The 22013-nt window shown below is 40.7% G+C and overlaps 3 protein-coding genes across 11 annotated transcripts in view; 1 reads left to right on the top strand and 2 right to left on the bottom strand.

Moving 5' to 3' along the window:
• Positions 1 to 6869, top strand: part of mark1 (MAP/microtubule affinity-regulating kinase 1) — a 41400-nt gene extending 34531 nt beyond the window's left edge. For 2 of the 6 annotated variants that reach the window (XM_008429555.2, XM_008429552.2), the window contains exons 14-19: positions 1759 to 1850; positions 1997 to 2137; positions 2225 to 2476; positions 3632 to 3658; positions 4324 to 4368; positions 5185 to 6869. In XM_008429555.2, the coding sequence (XP_008427777.1) occupies positions 1759 to 1850; positions 1997 to 2137; positions 2225 to 2476; positions 3632 to 3658; positions 4324 to 4368; positions 5185 to 5530 (903 nt within the window). In that variant the 3' untranslated portion in view covers positions 5531 to 6869. The remainder of the gene's footprint in view (positions 1 to 1758; positions 1851 to 1996; positions 2138 to 2224; positions 2477 to 3631; positions 3659 to 4323; positions 4369 to 5184) is intronic. The other 4 variants (XM_008429556.2, XM_008429554.2, XR_535557.2 and 1 more) reach the window with 3 other exon arrangements.
• A 115-nt stretch (positions 6870 to 6984) lies between these two features.
• LOC103476861 (leucine-rich glioma-inactivated protein 1-like) lies at positions 6985 to 14723 on the bottom strand. The gene is made up of 8 exons (XM_008429557.2): positions 13628 to 14723; positions 13351 to 13422; positions 12779 to 12850; positions 12622 to 12693; positions 10244 to 10315; positions 9679 to 9848; positions 9425 to 9589; positions 6985 to 9342 (listed from the first exon to the last, which is right to left on the bottom strand). Exons 1-8 carry the CDS (start codon positions 13822 to 13824, stop codon positions 8525 to 8527), a joined length of 1638 nt encoding a protein of 545 aa, XP_008427779.1. The 5' UTR covers positions 13825 to 14723; the 3' UTR covers positions 6985 to 8524.
• Positions 14724 to 16712: 1989 nt separating this feature from the next.
• Positions 16713 to 21881, bottom strand: LOC103476858 (centrosomal protein of 55 kDa-like). Of its 4 annotated transcripts, none has more exons than XM_008429549.1 (10): positions 21732 to 21880; positions 19586 to 19747; positions 19370 to 19453; positions 18857 to 18976; positions 18601 to 18751; positions 18245 to 18365; positions 17963 to 18152; positions 17729 to 17803; positions 17389 to 17511; positions 16713 to 17117 (listed from the first exon to the last, which is right to left on the bottom strand). In XM_008429549.1, the coding sequence occupies exons 2-10, from the start codon at positions 19736 to 19738 to the stop codon at positions 16926 to 16928; spliced, it is 1209 nt and encodes a 402-aa protein (XP_008427771.1). In that variant the 5' UTR covers positions 19739 to 19747; positions 21732 to 21880; the 3' UTR covers positions 16713 to 16925. The 4 variants fall into 4 exon arrangements, with proteins under 4 accessions (XP_008427771.1, XP_008427770.1, XP_008427772.1 ...); XM_008429548.1 differs by having other exon boundaries at positions 18245 to 18368; positions 21732 to 21879; XM_008429550.1 differs by having other exon boundaries at positions 18245 to 18368; positions 18917 to 18976; positions 21732 to 21878.
• Positions 21882 to 22013: the final 132 nt, after the last annotated feature.

The raw sequence follows: 22013 nt of genomic DNA, 5'->3' as shown, positions 1-22013 counted from the left end.
TTAAAATTTTAATTTTTAAAAAAAATTTGCAACTGGGAGCCTGCACCTTAGCATCTTTACATTTCCAAAACGTTATTTATCATATTTGCATACATAAGGTTGAGAAATAAAAAATAAAAAAAAATTGGGGAAAATTAAAACCCATTTTGTCCCTATTCTTAAGAATCACTGAATAATGTTGATAAGTCTATTTAAAAGCATGACATTTTTTTTAACCATTTGTTCTTGGATTAGGGCAAGATTTATGGGTTTTTATATTTTTTATTAGTTTACTTCATGTTGTCACACATGTTCTGTTTGTGTTTTGTGAGTTGTGCTGGTCTGACCTTTTTAATCTTGATAAAAAGTTAAACAAAGGTGTCATTACTTGCATTTTGTTCACAAGTGGCAGCTGTCCCATAGGAAGTATTATCTCCCCAATGTGGAGAGGGGGAAAAAAAAAAAAAAAAGACTTATAAACATTATTAAAATAGCCTGTTTTCATTAATAGTGTGTGCCTAAATATGATCTGAATTATTTACAGAACATTTCCATCAGCTGACACCAATTCAGCAATGAATTTCCCCCATCAGATACCTGTCAGTTTTCTGCTAAGCTAAATAGCCAATCGTGTGTGGTTGCTAAGGAAAAACAATAAACATTTGGCCAGTCAGCTTCACTTAATTTAATGTCTCTGAGGCACACGGAATTTCCCTGGAAACCTTTGGGTCGCCATGGTGATAAAGTTAATAAAGGCTATTAGGGGGAGGACTTGGACCAAATTCTCCACAATGACAATGCAGAGGATTTACAGATGGCCAGTAAGCTACAGCTTCTGTTTTATTATGTTTAGCTGTTCTTTTTTTAGGTTGTATGCTTTGTTTGTCAGCTGTGATCATTAGTTATTGCTGATGATCAGTTATGAAAGCTGCAGGGGTTTATTTGATGGTTAGCATAATGCTAATGCTGCTCTGGATAAAAGTTACTAAGATTACATTTTTATTCATTGTTAGTATTAATGACATTTAATGATTGTTACCTGTTTTGAGTTTCTGCCGGTGTTATAATGTTAATGTTTGGTTGATATGATGTTTTCTGGGTCAGATCCATTCTGATGTGTTTTTATACAGGGATCTTTGAATGTTCGTATCTGCAAGCTTTTGCTGAGCGCCTAATTTTTAAATAAATCTAGTTGTTGTTTGGTGTTGTGGTTCTGACAGAAGCTGGTTAAGTCTTTTGGGTCTCTAGATTGTTAGTAGCTGTGATTATTTCATTCTTTACCAGCAGGAGGGGCTCTACTGTCTGGTATTATTAGTTGACTCTCTTCTGTGGTTTTATGGTTGTTTGTTCAGACATTAGTTTTTCACAGTTTTGACTTTGATTCAGGGTTAACTGCTGACACTGATTTAATGATTCAATACTGTCAATTTTGCAAGTTATTGAGCAAACAATCATACAGAAACCATTAGTTTCTGTATGAAGAATATTACATAATGTGTGAGAATGTGTTCCTAAGGCCTGAGGATGTCCTTACATGTATGTTGTACTAATGGCAACTAAGCCCCACCAGTCCTCACTGGTAGCTTTAGTGATGTTTTTAATAGTACACAGTTATTCTCATGAGAAAAAAATAAATCTGTTATTGTTTTTGTTATTTTTTCAGAAGGAATGTTAAGTCTTCTTGTTTTTATACATATTAACAGGCTGATGGGTAACTTGTGTAAAAGTAAATATACTGATTACCATGAAATCATTCTTGGTGTTTCTGTCCACCAACAGACCAATGGTTCAATGACCCGCAGGAACACGTATGTGTGCGAACGAACCTCCACTGATCGCTATTCAGCTATTCCCAATGGCAAAGACAGCAGGTTAGACAACCACAGGATTATTTTATCCCTCTGAGTTTATTCGTTTATTCTTTTCTAGCTTACTCTACATGCTTTGTGACTCTTTTTATTTTATCAATGGACAATTTAGTCCTCACATGGTAACGCCCCCTGCTCTCGACCTTCAGTTTAACAGAGGTGTCAGGCAGCACGCCCTCCACTGCACTGAGCTCTACACGACCCCGTCACACTAAGTCCATGTCGGCGTCGGGGCATCCTTCAAAAAGCACGCTGCCCCCCATCGACGACAACACGGAGCTGAAAGCTAGGTGAGCAGCAGCCGAACATCTGCACTGCCACAGGCTGATGCAAGACCTCAGGAAGGTGTCAATTATTAATGCCTGCTTGTGCTGCAGCTCCTCTCCACGGGATCCGTCCAACTCTCCATCTGTGCACAGTATTAGCACCCCCGAGAAGAACCGCTTCCCCCGCGGCACAACCAGCCGCAGCACCTTTCACGGAGCTCAGCTCAGAGACCGCCGCAGTGCTACGTACAACGGCCCCCCAGCCTCGCCCACGCTGTCCCACGACACGGGGGCTCTCGCGCAGCAGCGCAGGGGCACGTCCACGGGAATCATCAGCAAGATCACCTCAAAGTTTGTCCGCAGGTCAGTGAGGTCTATCAACTAATATGCATTTTTTGGGGGGGTTCTAGAACAGTTTTACAGTTTTGGCAAAAGTGTTTTAGCTGAATAAAGATGCACCAAGAAATCATTTGATAACTTCCCTTAGTCTCATAGCTTTAGTTTAAAAGACCCTGACAGATGTCAGGCTTGCTGGAAACTGAAATATCCATCATTTTCTAATCAGTTAATGCACCTCAAGTGCTACCATGTCTACTATGGCGGAACAAAAACACTTCCTTGTGGAAGTTTTGCTAAGTTAGAATAAGGTTTTCAATGTCTGGGAGGTGTTTAAATGAATAGAAGCCACTAAGCTATTTAAAAAGACAACAGTATTTTCTCTGTAGTTCATGCGGACAGCAAGAGAGTGAGACCTTAAACAAATTTGCTCAATTTTGCATTGTATTCATCTCAAAGCTAAACCCCATGTAGCCAAACACTCTACTCGGTATCTGCAGATAGTGAGTAGAGTGTTTGGCTACATTTCAACAACATGCTTTTCTTATACAGTTGCATATATATGTATATTAATAGCCTCCTAAAACACTTTGTGAAACATCACAAATATACAAACATATGGGGGGCCCTTATTTAGCAAATATTTATTGCAGTTCAACCAGCTGTTTGCATTACTGACATTGCAACAGTGACACATTTGGCATATATTGTGCATTTGTTGCTAAATTTGGAATTGTTGAATACCTTGTCAAAATTTCAGAGTTGGAAAAGCTTTCCCAACATTGGTGATCATGAATACAAGATACTAAATTCTATAATTTTTTCCTTGTTTTTAAAGTATTGCAAATTTTTATTTACAATAGTTTTATTTAATGACTACTTACAGCAGAAAAGGCTAGTAAAAATATGTTGTCTGCTGTTATTTTTTCATAAATTGCTGTCGGTAAACAGAAATCAGAATGGACTAAAAATGAAAATCTTTGGTTTAAATTGAAAGATATGAAATAGGCCAAAAAGTTTTTCATCGGTGCATCTTTTTTGTTATTTTTTTTAAACTATCATTGGGTACCTTCTGCCAGCTTTCTGTCAGTTCCAGCATCCTGAGCCTCTTCTTGCGAGTGTCACTTTCAAGCTGCCCCTTGCTCATAGCTTACAGCTTTCTCTCCTTTTCTCCCCGCATAGAGCTATGTCTTTCAGGTCGACCCGGAGGTAGGAGAACATAACGCTTGCTGCACATGTCCCTCTCCTTCTCCTCCCATCTAAAACAATAACTAAAAAGAAAAAATAAAACCCTCTCTGTCCACGACGACCCGTGTGTTTTAACGTCTTTATGTACTTGCCCACCACATCCTCGCCTACCGACACCCTTGTTATGCCGTGTATCTCTTCCCCCTTTGTCCTCTGCCTTAATGACCAGACTTCACGGCTCTTCAGCTTTCTCTACTAAAGCCACTATATGTGTACGGCTGTAGTTGCGAGCTGTCCTCTCCTTACTCTCCCCCCCCCCTGCCTTCATGCAGAGCTTGAGACAGACGATTAATAGAACAGAAATCGAGCTGTGTACACGCATAAGCACTTTTCCTCTCTTTACACGTCAGTGGAGATTAAGGAAAGGTGTGTTACGACAGATGGGATGATGCATATGGTTTATGTTGGCTTTACTGATGAAAGGTCATCTCATTGTGTGCTGAGCTCTGACACCCAGGAGTGTGGATTCTTTCCTGGCATGATGCCCGACACCCTCATCTGTGTTCAGTCATGATTGAGCTGGTTTTGGCAGTCGGTTGGCTGGTGGCGGGTTGGTGGGTGAGTTTGGGGGGATTTGATGTCGACATTAGCTCAGATGTAACGAGTGAATTTTGGGTTTATTTCAGGGTGCCCAGTGAGGGCGAGGCCAGTGCCAGGACTGAAACACCAAGGTGAGATTTGAACTCAAAGGGTCAATAATCTAAATTTTTTTGTATCATGATTGTTCAAATTCATCGCTGTTTTTGGTGTTATCACAGTGTTGAAATTTTGCTAAGTGTGCTATTATTACCAGGTGAAGTTGTTGTTCTCAAAGTAGAGTCATCAACATTATTCCTGCAGCTTTAATGTAATTTTTGTAGGAGTAATTTTCATCATTTCAGTCACGTATTATCTGTAATTGTATTCTTATATTTATGTTTACCTATACAAATTTAATTTTGAGAATAAGAAATAACTTATACAGAGGTATTTTACAGCCAATAACTGCTTCCCTTCCTGAGGAGATGGCTGCACTCAACGTGTTTCTTATTTGGGCTTTTCTGCTGAGTTACAATACTGACAAACCTGACAAGCTAATCATCTGGCTAATATCTAGCTTAGCATTCACTACAAGTGGCTGCTGGAAGAGGAAGATGGCTTCCTGTGTCATTTCCTTTTGCATGTTGGAAGAACCGAAAAAAACTTGAATGAGCTTCAAATATTCAAAATACAGCTACACTGATGATTGAAACATCACAGATTTCCTTTTACTGCCTTCTACTTGTGGCGCACCTGGGCAATCTTTGTCTGAGGGACAAATAAAAGATTTTTTTCTGCATGGACAGCAAATATGATTTTAGTGGACTTTTTTTTTTTTTAATGGATAAAACCTTCATCTCTGTAACCAATAAAACCATTTCATCTCCATTTCAGAGAGAGCCTGTATTTGACCTAATTAAGATGTTTTTTTCTTTTTTTTTCCCCTTGTCCATATAATGCTTTTCCAGGAGTGCGTCTGGCGACACCAAGGATGACGCCAGTCGGGACTCCAAGCCCCGCTCGCTGCGTTTCACCTGGAGCATGAAGACCACTTCCTCCATGGACCCCGCAGACATGATGCGGGAGATCCGTAAGGTCCTGGACGCCAACAGCTGCGACTACGAGCAGCGCGAGCGCTTCCTGCTGTTCTGCGTTCACGGCGACGCGCGCCAGGACAATCTAGTCCAGTGGGAGATGGAGGTGTGCAAGCTGCCCCGCCTTTCCCTCAACGGCGTGCGCTTCAAGAGGATATCGGGCACGTCCATCGCCTTTAAGAACATCGCCTGCAAAATTGCCAACGAGCTCAAACTGTGACGGCAGATGGAACACCGCCCGGGCCTTCGGGTGAGCTCTGGTTACGCTCTCATCCCATCACTGGATTAGTGTTGACTCACAGGACAAAATCAGCACTGAAGCCCCAGCACACCACCGTGCAGAAACAAGGTGGATCCGGCTGGCTAACGTGCAGCTCTGGCCCGCGAATGTACTGTACAGGGTAGGGTGACTCGGACAGATAGCAAAAACCAACTAACCTAGCCTTTTTTTTTTTTCCTCTCTTCTCTCCCCATCGACGCCGTCTCCCCGTCAGCCTGCTGCTCCACGTTAAAGGACGCAGTTACGTAACACATGCAGTATGCAACTGAAGATGACCATTCGGCAATAAGTTTTCAGTCTGTTTTTCGAAATACTTTGAGATCTGCTCTCCTTGCTGAATAACCATTAAAATTACTGTAAGCTAAAGCTAATTGCTTTTTCACCTATGTTAAGGCAGTATATAGATCAGGCTGGAGCTCGTACTAAAACTATGTAAAAAAGAAAAAAGGAAAAAAAAAGAATTGTACTGTATGCATAACATCTGCAGGTACTGTACTGTATATTAATTTTTAGTTCTGTACAGAATTTAATTGTTAATACTGTCTTTTTTTTCCATGGGATTGAGTTATTTCCTTCTACAAATCATGTCTCTTAGAGCATTCCTCTCTTTGTCTGAAATTGATTTCATCCCTTCTTTTTTCTTTTTGTTTTTCTTGTTTTGTAAGAACCACCATTTGAAAATAGTGTTTTTCCAGTTTTATTTAAAGAGGACTAAATTATTTTCCGGATAATGAAGGGACGCAATGTTCCTTTGCCTTTTTGTGTTATGTTTGCCTATGGAGGAAAAAAAACAAAAAACAAAACACTAAGTTGCACCACACAAACTTGAGTTGTAAGTTCAGTTGAGGCTGAAAACATGTTCACTTTAATTTTTCTCCTTGCAGTAGGGGCCCTGCTGCAGTTGCACAAGTATTCCAGGGTGAAGTGTATGAACATGAGAGTGCACACCTGTTTCCTTCATGTTAGTTTGGTAGTCTCAAAGGAAGATGCACGGTTTTAAACTGGTTTGCTTTAGGACGCGACATGTTGGACGCCTCTACCCAAAGGATTGGCGACACGAGGAGCCAGACGACTGAAGCTTTGCTGCGGAGCCTTTCTAAAGAGCCAGATTTAAACTCGCTGCAAACGTGTGATTGTGCAGGTACTTGTGTATCTCCTTACGTTTTTTTTTGTTGTTTTTTTTCTGTTGTATTTATTCCATTACATTGTAATGTGCTGCTTTGTAGATTTGAGGCGTGCACTTTGTCAGAGAAGATTAAAAGAATTTTATTTGTTTGTATTTATTTACTTTCTCATTTTATCACAACTGCACGACACATTCTGAAAGGTTGGCGCAGACGTCCTCTGCCGCCTCCATTCACGATGTAACGCTGAAGTTAATATGCGGGAAGATCTCAGATGAAACAACTCTTTTATTGACTCCAAGTAACATAACTTTCATCTTAGTCGTGACACAAATGATGAGGTTTGCGCACATGATGGTTAAAGAATATGAACAGTCTCTTTTTCATTTCAGTACCTTTTTAAAGGAGCTCGAAAATAGTTCAAATAGTTGCCAGTTATGAAAAACCGCTCAATACTTTAAACACTTTACAAACCATTAACGATAAAAACGGAAGTCGCAAGGATACACAGGTAGACTCACAATATATCTGTATGCAGAGTTTCTACTCGGCCTGGAATGAGATTCAGGTGTGTTTGCAGTCTGGAAGGGAGCAGAAAATCAAAGCTGAGTCTTGAAAGATGTGTATATCCAAATTCTTCCCAGTACAATTGTTTCAATGTCCATCTACCTTTCAGCCTGTCTGTCCATCCTTTTATTCAATTAGTACATTCATCAGTCTGTCCATTTGCTTATGATTGTTCATCCATTCATCTTTGTCCATCCAGATATTCCTCCATAGATCTATACTTCTATCATTCTTTTGCTCACTATTCACAAATCCACTTATTTGTGCATCTATTGGTCCATCCATTTGCTCATTTGTCCATACTCCATTCTGTCCATTCATCTTTTGGTACATTATTCCAACCAGTTGTCATTATCCATGAACAGTATCACCTGTGCATTAGTTTAATCCATCCATCAATATGCCTGCATAACCATTTGCCTACTACTGAATTATCCCTAAATCTATCTATGCTCTAGTTTCTCCATCCATCCTTCCCTACAGTTTATGGGTTTTGTCAGCTCTACACTTGAGGCCACTGCAGAGATATCTGCCACAAATTTAAAGTAAACTTCTGGACCTAAACTTTAGGATTATGGTAAAACGGTATCGAACACTTAGAAAATGTTTTTTTTTTCTCTCTCTTAATTTTTTTTTTGCATAACACAATCCTATCGTCTTTAAACAAACACAACCCTGTCTGCCCTGGACCATCTCTACACTTACAAAAGCATCTTTTACAAATCTTTGCAGCGTACAAATGGAAAGACAGAAAAAATGTAAACATTGTGTTTCGGCAGATTTGTTCAGTTAAAACATGTTAGCAGTTTAAAAAGGAGATTTCGTCTTCTGTAAATCACTATGTAATATTAGAGGATAACTGTATAAACTGGTAAATACTGTAAAAGCTTAATCACAAATTGGTGTCAACCTTTTAAGGCCAGTTTTGGATTTGTTGGGTTGGGTTGATGGCCAGCTTCTGGACCTTCATGCATTTATGTCTTGAGAAAATATTGGATCTAATCCTAACCTAGGATACATGCCTCTCAATCAAATAATTGGCTTGAGAAACGTATTTGTTATCTTTAAACTTGTCATGCAGAAATTGTGATAGATTTTTAAAAATGAGTGAATATAAATTTCTAAAGTTAGGACCATAAATGTCTGAGTTACTTAGCTCTCAATCTCCTATTACAGACTTTTGTATGTACACAAAAAAGATCACAAAAATAACTAACCATTCAATAGAAAAAAAAAAAAACAATCAATTACTCAGATCAATGACTAAATGCTCGTATATCTGAGTTTTCCCTTTGAAACTGGAGGCCAGCAGAAACTGACGGTTGTCAATGGAAACTGGAGAAAAGGCCCTTGGTGCCTGAATGTTCAGCTCCTGGAAGCGAACAAACTCGCCCTTCTTGGCATCCCAGCGGTACACCTGGGTGAAAGAGTAGTCGCTGCCCAGAATGGCGTACTGCCAGCTGCCCACGGTGAAGGGCTGGAACACCATGGAGCCTCGGGAGGGCATGGTCTGTAATTCTCTGAAGAGGGCGCCATCCCAGCGCATCACCTTGGAGTCACCAATGAAGCGCGTCAGGCAGATGTAGAGATCAGACTTGACCTGGAAGTGCTTGACGGCATAAACGTCCTCCATCTCCGGGATGTCGGTTCGTCTGTCGAAATGCTTGGTGGCTTTGTTCCACTGGTAGATGACAGGCCTCTGGGAGCTGCTGGACAGGATCAGGTGAGGTTTGGAGGAGATCTCTAGGTACTCCACGTCAGTGTCGCGGTACCACGGGTGGAGGGATTGTTGGGAGTAGAAGCCATTGCCATTCCACTTGTAGATGGTGGTGGAGCCAGCCTTGGAGCTGTCGGCTATGACGAAGAAGGACTCTCCATCAATCCGGAACGTCTCGACGTCATTTGGCTTGCGGATTTTCAAGACATCAATGCCTTGAAGCTTGATGAATTTGTTGGCAGAGGTGTCCCGCTTGTAGATGTGGGAGCCTCCAAACAGCTGAGCCACGATGATGAACAGCTGGTTGTCAATGACGAGAGGCTTGCAGATCACAGTGGACGTACCTGGAAAAACATGCAATCCGTTGCTTCCCATTTTAATGCCAATTTTAGTTTGAGACTTGAGCAGCCGATTGACTTTACTTACTGTCAACATCGTCAAAGTTTCTGAAGTTCATCTCGACGTGATCCCATTCAAGGAAGCCACACTTCCCGATAAATGGCTGGGCAAAGACGACATACTGGTCGTTCCGGAAAGAAAATGCTTCCACTGATATGGACTCAAATTTCAGGGACTGGTAGGGAGCAAACTCTGTGAGGGAAAACAAACACAAAAAAAACATCTTTACAAGTAAAGTAAAATCTGTAAAGAAGGATAAATGTGAGGAGTCAAAGCTCCACCTGTGGTGATGCAGTCGAAGGACTGCGGCGACAGGTCATTGATCTTCTTGTCCAGCTGTGAGGCCGGGCCCTTGCAATAAATCTGGTCCACGGTGGCATTGGTGCCGTATATCCACTCCACTAACCACTTCAGCTTGCAGTCACACAAGAAATGATTCCCACGCAAGTCTCTGAAGGGAGAAAACCATTGTGTGAAAATCTGAGAGCGTCACTCCTCCTGTTCTACAGTGAGCTTAACGTTCTGAAGCTCCAGATGGTGGCTTTTCTCTGACGTCCTCAATTTGAGGTTTCATCGACATCAAGGAAGACTGAACATCTTCACTGGATAATAGCCTGCAGCCCCTCTCCCTCCTTTCTCTCTCTTCCTCCATGTAATTTTAATGGCGCTAAAAGCTCCAGCTGCCTACGCGTTTGTCAAACCTCGGTGAAGGAGGAGCAATAAATGATACGTATTTCTAAAAATAGAAAGTTGTACGGACAGCTCATCATTCATTGTACAACATTAGAGATTGTATCAAGTGTATAATCTTATTAGTTTCTGTCTTTAACAAGGAATAATACTTACACTTTTGTCAGGGCCTCGAGACCTTTGAACAAATCTTTGGGGAGAGTCTCCAGATTGTTGTAGGCCAGACTCCTGATGGGGGGGGGGAAGAGCATATTTACTGTAATTTTACTGTAAAGCTTAATCTTTAACAAAAAACGTGTTTTTTTATCTAAATTAGGTAACTTCAAAGCAGTGAGTATATGTAATACAGATACAGTTCAAGCTTTAAATAGTAAGACAAGGTTCAATATTTTTTATCATTCATTTTGAAAAGTCAATTATTGCAGTATATAGGCTCATTACACACACACTGAAATATTTCCAGTCATTTATTTTCCTTCCCAAATTCTGTGAAATATAATAAAAGCTATAACATTTTCACAGAAAATGAAAGGAGGAAGTGTGTACTTTCAACAGGGATAACTGCACCCTTGAGAGGATACAAATGCCCCCATTTTCAGATGAAAGTAAAGTTTGCATTTCATTCAGAAAGCAAGGTCTCAGGGCTTGGAGAAGAGAGGACTCTCTTGCTTTAAGACCAACGTCTGATTTTTTTTTTTCACAGTACGAGATGGTTTGGGTTTGGGGTGCCATGTTGGTGTTGATCCACTGTCTTTTTTGAACTCCACAGTCAATGCATCTACCAGGAAATTCTAGAGCATTTCATGCTTCACTGTGGTAACAAGCTGTATGGACATGCTGATTTTTATTTCCCAGCAGGACTTTCCACCTGCCCACAGTGCTAATGATACCAAAAGCTGGTTCAATGACCATGGTCATTTTTTGCTTCATTTACCAGTAATCTGACCCAACCAGAACCGCATAATCTATGGAGCATTGACGATAGGAAGATGAGAGACACAAGGCCCAATAATGCAGCTGACCTGAAGCCTATCAAGGCCATTCTATCTCGCATAAGCATCTAAACTATTCCATTTTAGTTTTTGCTGTATGTTTAGGAACATTGTCCTGAACCTCAGTCCCAGTCTCAAATCCTCTTCAGCCTCCAACAGATTTTCTTCCAGAATTGCTCTGTATTTAGCTCAATACATCTCATTATAAACTCTAACAAGCTTCCCTGTCCCTGCTGAAGGAAAACATCCCCATATCATGATGTTGCCATCACCGTTGTTCACTATGGGGATGGTGTGTTAAGGGGCTATGTTGACTGCAATGCTTCCGTATTCCATATGTGGTGAAAACTGCCATGACTTTATTTCAAAAATAAAACTCTCAGTTAGATTTGGATCTAGACGATTCTAACACAAATATCCTCTGATCTAAGGCATTTCCTGGTAGCTCTGGTTGCATGTTTAGGCCTGTGATCCTTCAACCCAGTAATGCATCTAACTGGTTTTCTTCTTAGATAATCCAGTTTATTACTCCATCCATCTCCACATTAACTCTGACTAGCTTCATTGTCACTGCAGAAGAAAACCAATCTATACAGTCCGATACTGCCACCAGCATGCTTTATCGTAGAGACGGTGTGTTCATTACTGTAGCATGTAATACCAGAGCACCTTTATCCACACATTTGCTGTGCCCCCAAAGGTTCAACCCTTAAATGTCTCTTCAACTGAATCCCTGAACCTACTGCTGCATTCCTTGGTCTTCTTGTTCACTAATCTTCTCTAACAAACATCGATGTAAGGATGTGGGTTTTGTGTCTGATTATTAGTTCATGTTGTCCCTGTGTCGTGTCTAGCCACTCATTGTTCCCAGCTGTCTCTTGTTTCCTCTGATTATTCCCTGTGTATGTTCTCCCTGTCGGTTTACCTGAGTACCTGGACATCATTAAACTTATTTTTCTCCACTTACCGTGGGTCTCACCAACTCAAATCCTCATCACCTCAAACTCAATTCATCACAAAGGCCTTCCCTGAACCGCTGGATTGAATTACACATAGATGAACTGTTTACTATTAGGGCCCCAGGTGATTAATAGGACAGTGACTACAAATTCATGCCAGTCTTTTTAGACCTTTAGTTTGTAAATACATAATAATAATAATTAATAATAATAATAATAAAACATGTTTAATTTTCCTTCCACTTCAGCTATGCTCTGCTTTATGATGTTTTATCACACAAAATCCCCAAGCAATACAGTGAAGTTACAGCGTTTCTAATGTGACATGGTAGTAAAAATGTAACAAGGTAATGTAAATACAACAGATACTGTATGAACAGTTTTGCGAGCCACTGTGTGAATAACGCAAACACGTTGAGCAGTTGCGTAACAAGGATGTTATGTTTTTGCTTTCTAATCATTTTACCAGCTGCACATTGTTCGGAGAAATGTCTCTGTGGCAATAGAAGCTGCGCAGTAACCTTTGTCAGCGTTTTTATCTCTTGTTTTTACATCCTTTGCAAAAAATAAAAAATGTACTTACAGGTGCACCAGGGTTTTCAGACCCCGGAAAGCATACTGTGATATGGACTGGATTTGGTTGTTTTCTATGAATCTGAAAAAAGGAGTACGCGCATTAGCAAAGAAGACACTGTGGAAGTAGAAGGAATGTCAGCCATACGATTTTATCACAAACTCACAGATATTCGAGATGAGGAAGTCCAAGGAAAGCGTCCTCGTTTATAGATTCCAGGTTGTTTGCTGTGAACAGGCTGTGCAGAGAGATCCCAGTGTTTAGTATTTGACTGCTTAGGGTCACGTACTGACAAAAACATATTGAGAAAACCTCTGCTCACTATATGCTTCCCTAAAGAAAACCATTTTGAGGATTCCTGCAGGCAGTCTTACGCAGTTGTTTTTTAGTGGCTCAGTCAGAGCCAAAGTATGACTCAGATCAAGAAGGAAATTCCCTGAAATACATCTGTGCCACATGGCATGTATGCACACACATGTATGTGGTAAAACTTGTCTGCGTGTAGAGAGCAGTGATCAAACCTACCATGATAAAAAAAAAACAACAACAATGTAAGAAAACATCACTAGGGAATCTTTCTGTGCTAACATTTCCAATCAGTCTGAAGTGTTGTGAAAGAAAACGTCTTGGGAAATTAAACATGGCGTTGATCAAGCTCACAGGAAAATGACAGCATACAACAAACAACAAAAACATCATTAAAAAAAATTAAATCAAAGCTCCAAAGAGATTTCTCACAGGAGATGCAGGGCAGGGGTGTGGATGAAGCTCTCCTTGGCGATTTCGGTGTATTCCGACTTGACGAATGATCTGTGGGAGTAAAATGCGACAAAAAAAAAAAAAAAAAAAACACTGTTCAGTTCCACAGCAGACTTGTAATAAAACAGTTATTGCAGTCGGTTCCTTTTGGGAATGCATTTTTTTTGTGTGCTGTTGCTGCTGCAGAAAAGCCACTGATCGCACATGTTTGAAACAAAGCAATATACTAGTTTAAAAAAAAAAAAAAAGGACTCACAGAGATGTGACATCGGGGGGAAAGCTGCGAGGAATCGACACTGCGCTTTCGCACAACGCGTTATCTTTGGTGCATGTGCATGACATGGGACAGCGCTGCTGCCTGGCTCTCTTGCTCTCCACTGAAGGTACAACAGAAGCCACCACGAGTAAACCGAGCCAGAGCCACCTCCTGGGTATTCTGCATGTATTTTCCATCCTTGGGAACCGCTGCGGGCACGACTTGCGCGTCGAGCAGCCCTACACATGAACCAGGGTCTCCGCCGTGCTTCCCTCCCCTGCTGCTGCTGCTGCTGCTGCTGCTGCTGCCAGGAGGCCGAGCGACGCGCTGTCCGCTCCTGTTGTCTCCACCGACGGGGCTGCGCGCCTTCTTCTCCGCCGATCCGGGGAGTGGAGGGTGATCGAACCCGGAGTCCCCCTCCCTCTGATCTGCAATTACACAACCCGGACAAAAAAAAAAAAAAAAAGAAAGAAAAAGAAAAAAAAAAACACGAGCGTGTATCTTCTGTGGCACAGATGAGAACTAATCAGAAAGTGTGGTGTGGTGTGTGTGGAGCAGAGGAGAACGCCAGCTGGCGCCGTGACAGACGCGGTGTGAGGGCAGGTGGGGATCCCAGCGGGAGCAGACGGAGCATCTCTATCCAAAAACCACGCCTATGGTTTCAGCCAACGCTACGCGCTCGATGTCAACCTCCTGGAGGATTCCGCCCAATGGGCAGGCGGATCTGGTTTTATTTTTTCCCCTCCATCAATCAACATGTACAGTACAGACAATCACTGTAAATTAAACTCCAACACGAACCAGCGGATTGCTGCCTGTATGCTGCAGACGCTACCTAAGCTGTCCGTGAGGGAAGCGGCTTGGAAAAGCGGGTTAGAATTGATCGTTGCAGACTGATGGAAATGCACCTGCAACATTCTGTCTTATTACAAACCCATTAGCCTTAGTTACATTTAAACACTTGGTTCTAGACAAATAATATCTTAATTTGGCGCATTTCCTGGCTTCTTCCCGGTTGCCATGGTGACAAGAAGATGCTCATACTGTTTGAGACCAGTGCTGAAAGGGAAGTCCTTCGGACATCTGTTCTGCTAACAGAAAACCCCCCAGGGCCCCATTTTAATCTAAAATATCATCTCTGTAAATTAGAATGTCATCAGAAAAGTTACTGAATTTGAAAAGTCAAACTCATATTGATTCATTACACACAAAGTGATATTTCAAGCATTTATTTTCTGTTAATTTAGATTATTATGACCAAGTAAAAAATAGTTTATCAGACAATTAGAATATAATACAAAATGAGTAAAATATATTTTAATACAAAAATGTGCAGCTGCCCAGCAGGCAGTCATTGAAACCAGAAACGGTCATTGGTTAAGAAGATGGCAGTTTACAGAGTACTGTAACCAAGCATACTTATGGAAAGTTGAGTGGAAGGAAAAAGTGTGGTAGAGACATGCACACAAGCAAGAGGGATAAACAGGATGACTGGGTTGTAAAGCAAACCCTGTTGAAGATTTTTTTTTTGAGCCACCACACACAAAAGGACTCAAGAGATAATCCACAACATCGTCACTCCCTGGGTTATCCACTTCAGAACCAGAAATTTCAGAAAAGTCTTACCTAAGCTGAGACGAACAAGAGCTGGACTATTGAGCAGCTATTTATCAGTGGCTCAAATTTCTCTTTTCAGTTTAAAGTAAACATAACATTTCATTAAGAAATGAAGGTCCCATGAGTCTGGAGGAAGAGAGTAGAAACACAGAAGCCAACGTGCTTCAGTTGCAGTGAAAAGGTAACACACAGATGAATATGGGAGCCAAGAGACCTGATGCTGATGGGCCACTGAATCAAGTCCAGAGTCAGTGCCACCATCTACCGGGAAATTATTGCGCACCTTGTGCTTCCTCTGCTGACAACCTGATTTCTTTTTCCATCAGTACCTGACACCTGCCAACACAGCAAAACTATCCATACCTCCGAGGTAATGTTGGGAGGGAGATGAGATACCTCAGCGCCAACAATAAAGAGCATGAAGGCTGCTGGAAAAGAAAGCCAGACTTCCTTAACACCTCAGCAAAGTCGCAGGCGGATTCCCGCCATGCACTAATGCAGGAATTAAAAATAATCAGTGCAAATGGTTCGGCCCAGGGAGACATCTTTCTGCTGGTTGACATTCTGTGTTGAAAATAGTTTCTTTATTGGATTCATGCAGATCTTCTGATAAACGGAACCCTCGGCTATTATTAGCCGTAAGCTCTGATCATTCAAACAGCTGAAATGCGTCACAGCTTGGGTTCCACTGCGTTTGCCTGCAGAACATCACATTGACAAGACCTCTTCCTCTTTGCCAGCAATGCGTGCCGAGAAGACTTCTGGGAGTCTTCACCACATAATTCTTCAGATCCCATTAGAGTTGTAGGATTAATATGTTTACCCACTGTATGCGCACCAGATCCGTCTGGGAAGAAGCTTTTTAAAAGGTCTCTAAATAAATACACTCTGTTCTCCACCTCCTGTCTCCCTGTCCCTGATGTGATTACACCATTAGATGCCCGGTGCCAGTTTACCATGATAACACAGTTCTGCCTGTATAAATGAAAGCAGGGCATTTAGATGGGGGGTTGGGGGGAAGCGGTGGTCTGGATGTCATATTTAGTGGTATGCAAGTGTATTGTGCCAGGAAGAACGAAGTCTCTTCTTCTCAGAGGAAAAATGCGGACTCGGGTTGGGCAAGCCGAGCAGCCAAAGTGTTTTTCTCACTTTCAGTTTTGCTGCACTACACGGAGAACACTGGATTTCATTGTTGTGCTGGTTGGTGGTGGAGTTTCATAAATGTCATCATTCACAGTGTGTGTAGTCATATTCTTTCAGTGGAATTTGGGGCAAGTGTCCTGTGACTTATGTAACTTCATTTCCAGCTATTTCAACGTACTTCCTCCCTTTGGAGAGCATTTTAGATCTTTGAATGATTAATTATACGCACAGATTTTACAAGGCACTTCACCTCTGGTACTTGGGCCTTTACTTTGTTAAGGCTTGCTCCACTAGGGGGACACAGAGAGCTCAGCTTCATGCCTAATCAATTATTAAAGGTTTAATCCAGTCATTTTACATCAATTTATTTTCACAAAGAAACAGAACAAATCTTCAGGTAAACGTATATTAATGAAAACAACGCTTCAATTAAATTTCAAATCATTTCAGAACTGCGGTTCTAAAATGACATGCAGGCATTGAACTTGTGCCGTGACTCCTAAACAAAGAAACAGAACTGAGCTTTCACGGGTTAGATTCACTCGAGGCAGATTTCCAGGTGCTTCAGCAGCTCTCTGTAATCGCTGGCTGGGTACTCATTCTGGCAGGTGGGACACTCCAGGATGCTTTCATTCAGCAAGCTGGTGCGAGAAGAGGACACCGGGTTGTCTCCCGGGGACGAGGAGGGCGGCATCGCCTCTTCACATGAGTCCGGGTCCTGCTGGTCTCTCTGACACAAACAGAGCCAACAGAGTCAGTTCAGATGGAGTATCAGGTTGAGCCCGACTTCTAGGAGAATCTATAATTCTTATCCTATGAGACTCGAAGCAGCACAGATTTCACAGTAAGAGGTGAGAAGGATGTGTATGGTAATAATAGCAGAAGCGTACAGCTCGTTAATCTAACTTTGACCCGAGAAGCAAAGCGTCTTAATTCAGCGTCTTTAAGTTTCATCACAGAGAAGAACTACAATCTGAGCTCTTTGCCGTATTCATGCCAACCTTTGACTGATCTGGGGAAAGGCCTTCCGCTCTAGGAAGCTTCTTCAGAATTCTGATCATTTGCTTCTTTAAATATGAAGAGTCCCGCTTTGCATCCTCAAGGTCTTGTGAAGAAATCTTGATCTAGAATTTTTAAAAACATTTTTGCCAGTGCAGGGAAACTTGTAAAAGTGTAGCGGTGTCGGCAGAACATTTCAAAGCTCTTTTGTTTATAAGCAAAACCTCATGGAGGGAAGGAGTAAAAATTAATCTGTGGCTAAATGGAGTAGGAGCATCCAGATGCTTTGTGGGTAAAGAAATCAGAACTGAGACAAATAGAAAACGTTTGTTTCCGTCCTACCTGTCTTTCCAGCTCTGAAATCTTTTCCTGGTCTGCATGGTGATGGTTTAACATGTACCTCTGATAGAGGCTCGCCTGAGAAGCAAGCAGAGATTTTTGTTTTCTGGTCTAGAGTCCTTCATTTTCTGACATGAATGGAAAGATTTGTTTTATTATGGTTTTACAAACACGTTACTAACATTGTAGTTTTTAGAACTGGACTGTATTATAAGTTGACATGTCATGAGCATTTACCTGCAGCTCAAAGTTTGTAGACCTCCGTTTCTCCTCCTTCAGCCTGGCTTGGAGTTCTTGGGTCTCCTCCCTCAGCTGTTGCTCTTCCTCCTCGGAGTTATGACATTCTTCTTGTGGGCTTCCTTTGCTTATCATCTCACTCTTCAGGTGGTGGGTGAGAGCCTCCAACTCTTCTTCTCTTGCCCTGAACCTAGACGTGGAGTTCTCATGTAGCTGACAACCGCTTGCAATCTTCCCTGTTTAAGACGGGGCTGAAAGTGTCTCATTTTGCCGCACGCGTACCTTTTTTCAGCAATGATCAGCTCCTGATGAGTCACTTCAACTTGTTTTTTAAGCATGTCCAGCCAGAGATCAGCCTCTTTCACGAGGCTTTCATAGATTTCTTTAACCTGTCTTTTTGCCTCTGCTGTGTTGAAAGGATTACAAGGCAACAGAAAGATAAGTAACGGAACTTGTTAAACATGTTTACTACGCACTATTAAACTATGTCATCTTGGAAAACAAAATGCTGCAGATGGTAATAATCACTGTCTCTATGGGATACTACAAAACAATCTAGATGTCTTAGAAACCCTAGTTGTGATAGTAGGCTGCCCTCTGTTGTTGAATACTTGCTGCCCACTGTCCCTTTGACTCACCATATGAATGCTCCTCATTGTGCTGCATTGAGTGGGCCTGGTTGGTTTCATTCAGATGCTTCTCCAGCCATAACATTTTGTCCAGAATTGCCCTAACATAGGCCTCTCTCTGCTGGTCATATTCCAGCCACTGCTTGTTCTTTTCCAAAGCCTTGAAGGATCGGATAAATGAATGAATGAGAAGAACACAAAGAGGCAGCTGGACGAGGAGAGGAATGTGAAGCACAAATACTTAGCGACATGCTATGAATCTGACCCAGTCATGCTTTGTCACATGAAAAACTAAAGCGAGCAAAGTAATTTTCACAACACTTGCATCGTTGAGCATATGCTGCAGATGTGAGACAGCTTCGTCATTGGAGAATGACGGGGGATCCTACAAGACAAGAGAAAACACAGAGCGTTGCACATTTCAAAAATCCACCGTTAACGTCAACATCATTTCAACGACAACAGTGAAAAACGAGCCGCGCGACAGGAAAATCTGTGAAAATTCATAGAAACGAACATGAGGCATGATTAATCAGAGAGAAAGAAAAACTGCTGCCATCTAGTGGTTTAAATCAAGTAAGACAAGAGCTCCCTTAGGAGAAGATGAGAGCAACATAACTTAGTACAGCAGTTTTGCTGTTATACCTCAAATATTTCACACTGCTGCGAAACATTTCTCCTCCTCTTTCTGTGACATCGCAGCAATTAGTCGGTGTCGACTCGACTTTTATCGTGCTCACCTCGATGTTAAAAAATGTGAACACCTGCGACCCCCTACCTCTGAGGTCGAAGTTGTTTTTTCATCTCTTGCTGGAAGCTGCTGACGACTCTCGAGCTGCAGAGTTTCAAGAGTGAGGAGTTTCTGTAAGCAGGTCAACAGCAAAAAAAAGTGGTTTAAAAAGCCAAGACAAATATTAACATAAACAATATAACCAGACTCTCAGAAGATCTTTCCAACAATAGCTAAAACCTAATTAAACTTCGCTGTGCTTACCTCCACAAGCTTATTATGTTCGGCGTGATGATGGGACACCTCAGCTAGAGTCTTCTTCAGCTGGATATTCTCCTTCTTTAAGCTGCTGATGATCCTCACGAGCTCAAAGCTGAGTTTTTTCTTGAGTGAGGCATTACTTTTATAGGCTGTCATCTCTATTACCTGATAAGAAGAATAAGAGCCAGTAGAACAATAGGAGACTGGAAGATGCTGTGTTTTGTCAATATGAAAACACAAAAACATCCACATTGTCGTAGTACTACCACAAAGCTGTTGTATTTCAAAGCACCTTTTGCAATATTACGTTTTATCTAGAAACCTGAGGTAAAGCAACCAGGTGCTTTCGGATGCTACAAAGGCATTTGACTAATGCGTAGCCTGGTATCTTGGTCTTATTGGTGTCTTTGCGATTTTCTTTTTTGTTGCATTACCTTTACTCGTTTTTTTACTTAATTCTCCATTTAGATAATTTAATTATCAGTGAGCGAGGTAGGGGGCAGTATGAAACTCCAGCAGGATAATATCTTAACAAAAAAAAAAACAACAAAAATATCCTGTTCAGGGCCATTGTAGATAAAAGAAACAAAAGAATAAGAATGGCCACAAATGAGTACATTTCTGCCCAAAAAATCTCTCAGAAATTTTGACATTAGTTTCACATATTTACAGGAAGAAATTAGCATATTTTCTGATGTAGAAAAATTGCTCGAAAAAAATCAGCAATTTTCCATGACTTAAGGCATTCGTTCACAACATTAAAACTAGGACACTCTCTCATACTGTAAAGTCAGAAAAAATCTTAAAGTTATCAGAAAAAGTTCAGAAGTTTACTTAGATTATTGGGACAAAAAACTGCCAGAAACCAACTAAGATTGCAGAGGTAAATGTAGGGGATATGCATCTGCACAACCCGGCAGGTACCCTTACATTTTGGAAAATATCCAGTTATGCGTCTCCTAAATTTACCACTGATACATTCAAAGACTTCTTTCACTTTCTGTTGCAAAAGAAACAGAAAGTGATTTTATAAGCTCAGTAGATACCTTAGTTTTAATATGATAAATATATGCATCTAACAATGGGAAATTTCAATGTTTATCTTGCAAATTTAATACTTTTCAACAACACAGCATGTCCAAGTTACTTGTCAATAAAATGTAAAATTAATCTAAAAAAATTCTGATATTTATGGAGGATATTTCCAATTTTTTCTTTTGTTTTTTTATACATACAATGGCCCTAAGACTACGTCATAGTACCCTAAGACAAACACAAAAATGTGTAAAATTATGTAATCGTTTTCATTTAAAACAAAAAAGTCAACATGTATTTCTACTGCTAATTAAATAATATAATAGTTGATTATTACAGGTCATAAATGCAACATTTGCTATTTTGAAACACATACTGAAGACAATGAAAACCCTCTAAGTTTCACTGTAATTTACAAGCGCTTATTTCTCAGAATAGCATATATACATAACATACAAAGCTTTGTCATGCAAAGTAATTTAAATCACAGGAACAGAAAAGGAAAGTTTAAGTAGTTTTGAAAGCAACTCTTCTAAACCTTTAACCTTTGGTACCAGTAACTCGGCAGTGCATACCAGGCAATGAATGTTTCACCAGGAGTTAGTGAATCTTTGTTTGTCTTATAAAGAGCAATCAAAAAGTCAACACTGATAATATTTCTAAAACATAACACCTGATTTCATCTGAAATTATTTCTAGAAGATAGATTAGCAAAAACAATCATTTTTAAAGCCTAATTTTTACAAACATAAACGTAAGTGACCCATAGACAAACTTGTTTTTAACTAACCTCTGCAAGTTAAACAAGCTAACGGTTGACTTTCGAGACTTCCGGTTGGGTAAACAACTGAAAGTCAACCGTTTTGTAAATAAATGAGACTTTTATTTACCCAAAGAAGATAATTTTCCGATCTGATAAGTGCTTCTTTTCTGCCTGTCTTGATCTTATAAAAATATATATAATTTCTCGGTCAGTCAGTCTTATTGTGCATTAGATTTAGCTAGCTGAACAAATTAAGCTAACGCTACCGGTGCTATTCTGGAAATTTAACATGTAAAGGTTTTTAGCACTGTTTCAAACGAAACCCATTGAAATTGGTTATTTAATTTTTACCTGAAAACGTTGGCTGCTATCAAAATGTGGCCTTATTCTTCTGAGTTATCCTTTTTTAAACGAAACTCACTACAAGCGTTAAGCGCGAAAGCTTCCGTTTGTAAAAAAGAAAACCGCTATTTTACTGCAGCAACGTTTTGGCACAAATTAAAGTTCCGTTGAATTTATTAGCAATCTTTATTAGCAATCTTTGAAACATTGACATTGTACACAAACGTAAGAAGAAAAGAAAAAATATATAAATAAAATAAAATATGCCAGGGGGGGGGTTTTATACATACA

This window comes from Poecilia reticulata, linkage group LG15 (assembly GCF_000633615.1).
Source record: "Poecilia reticulata strain Guanapo linkage group LG15, Guppy_female_1.0+MT, whole genome shotgun sequence".
Taxonomy (NCBI): Eukaryota; Metazoa; Chordata; class Actinopteri; order Cyprinodontiformes; family Poeciliidae; genus Poecilia; species Poecilia reticulata.
Note: the sequence above shows the minus strand (reverse complement) of the source record. Positions and strands in the feature narration are given on the sequence as shown.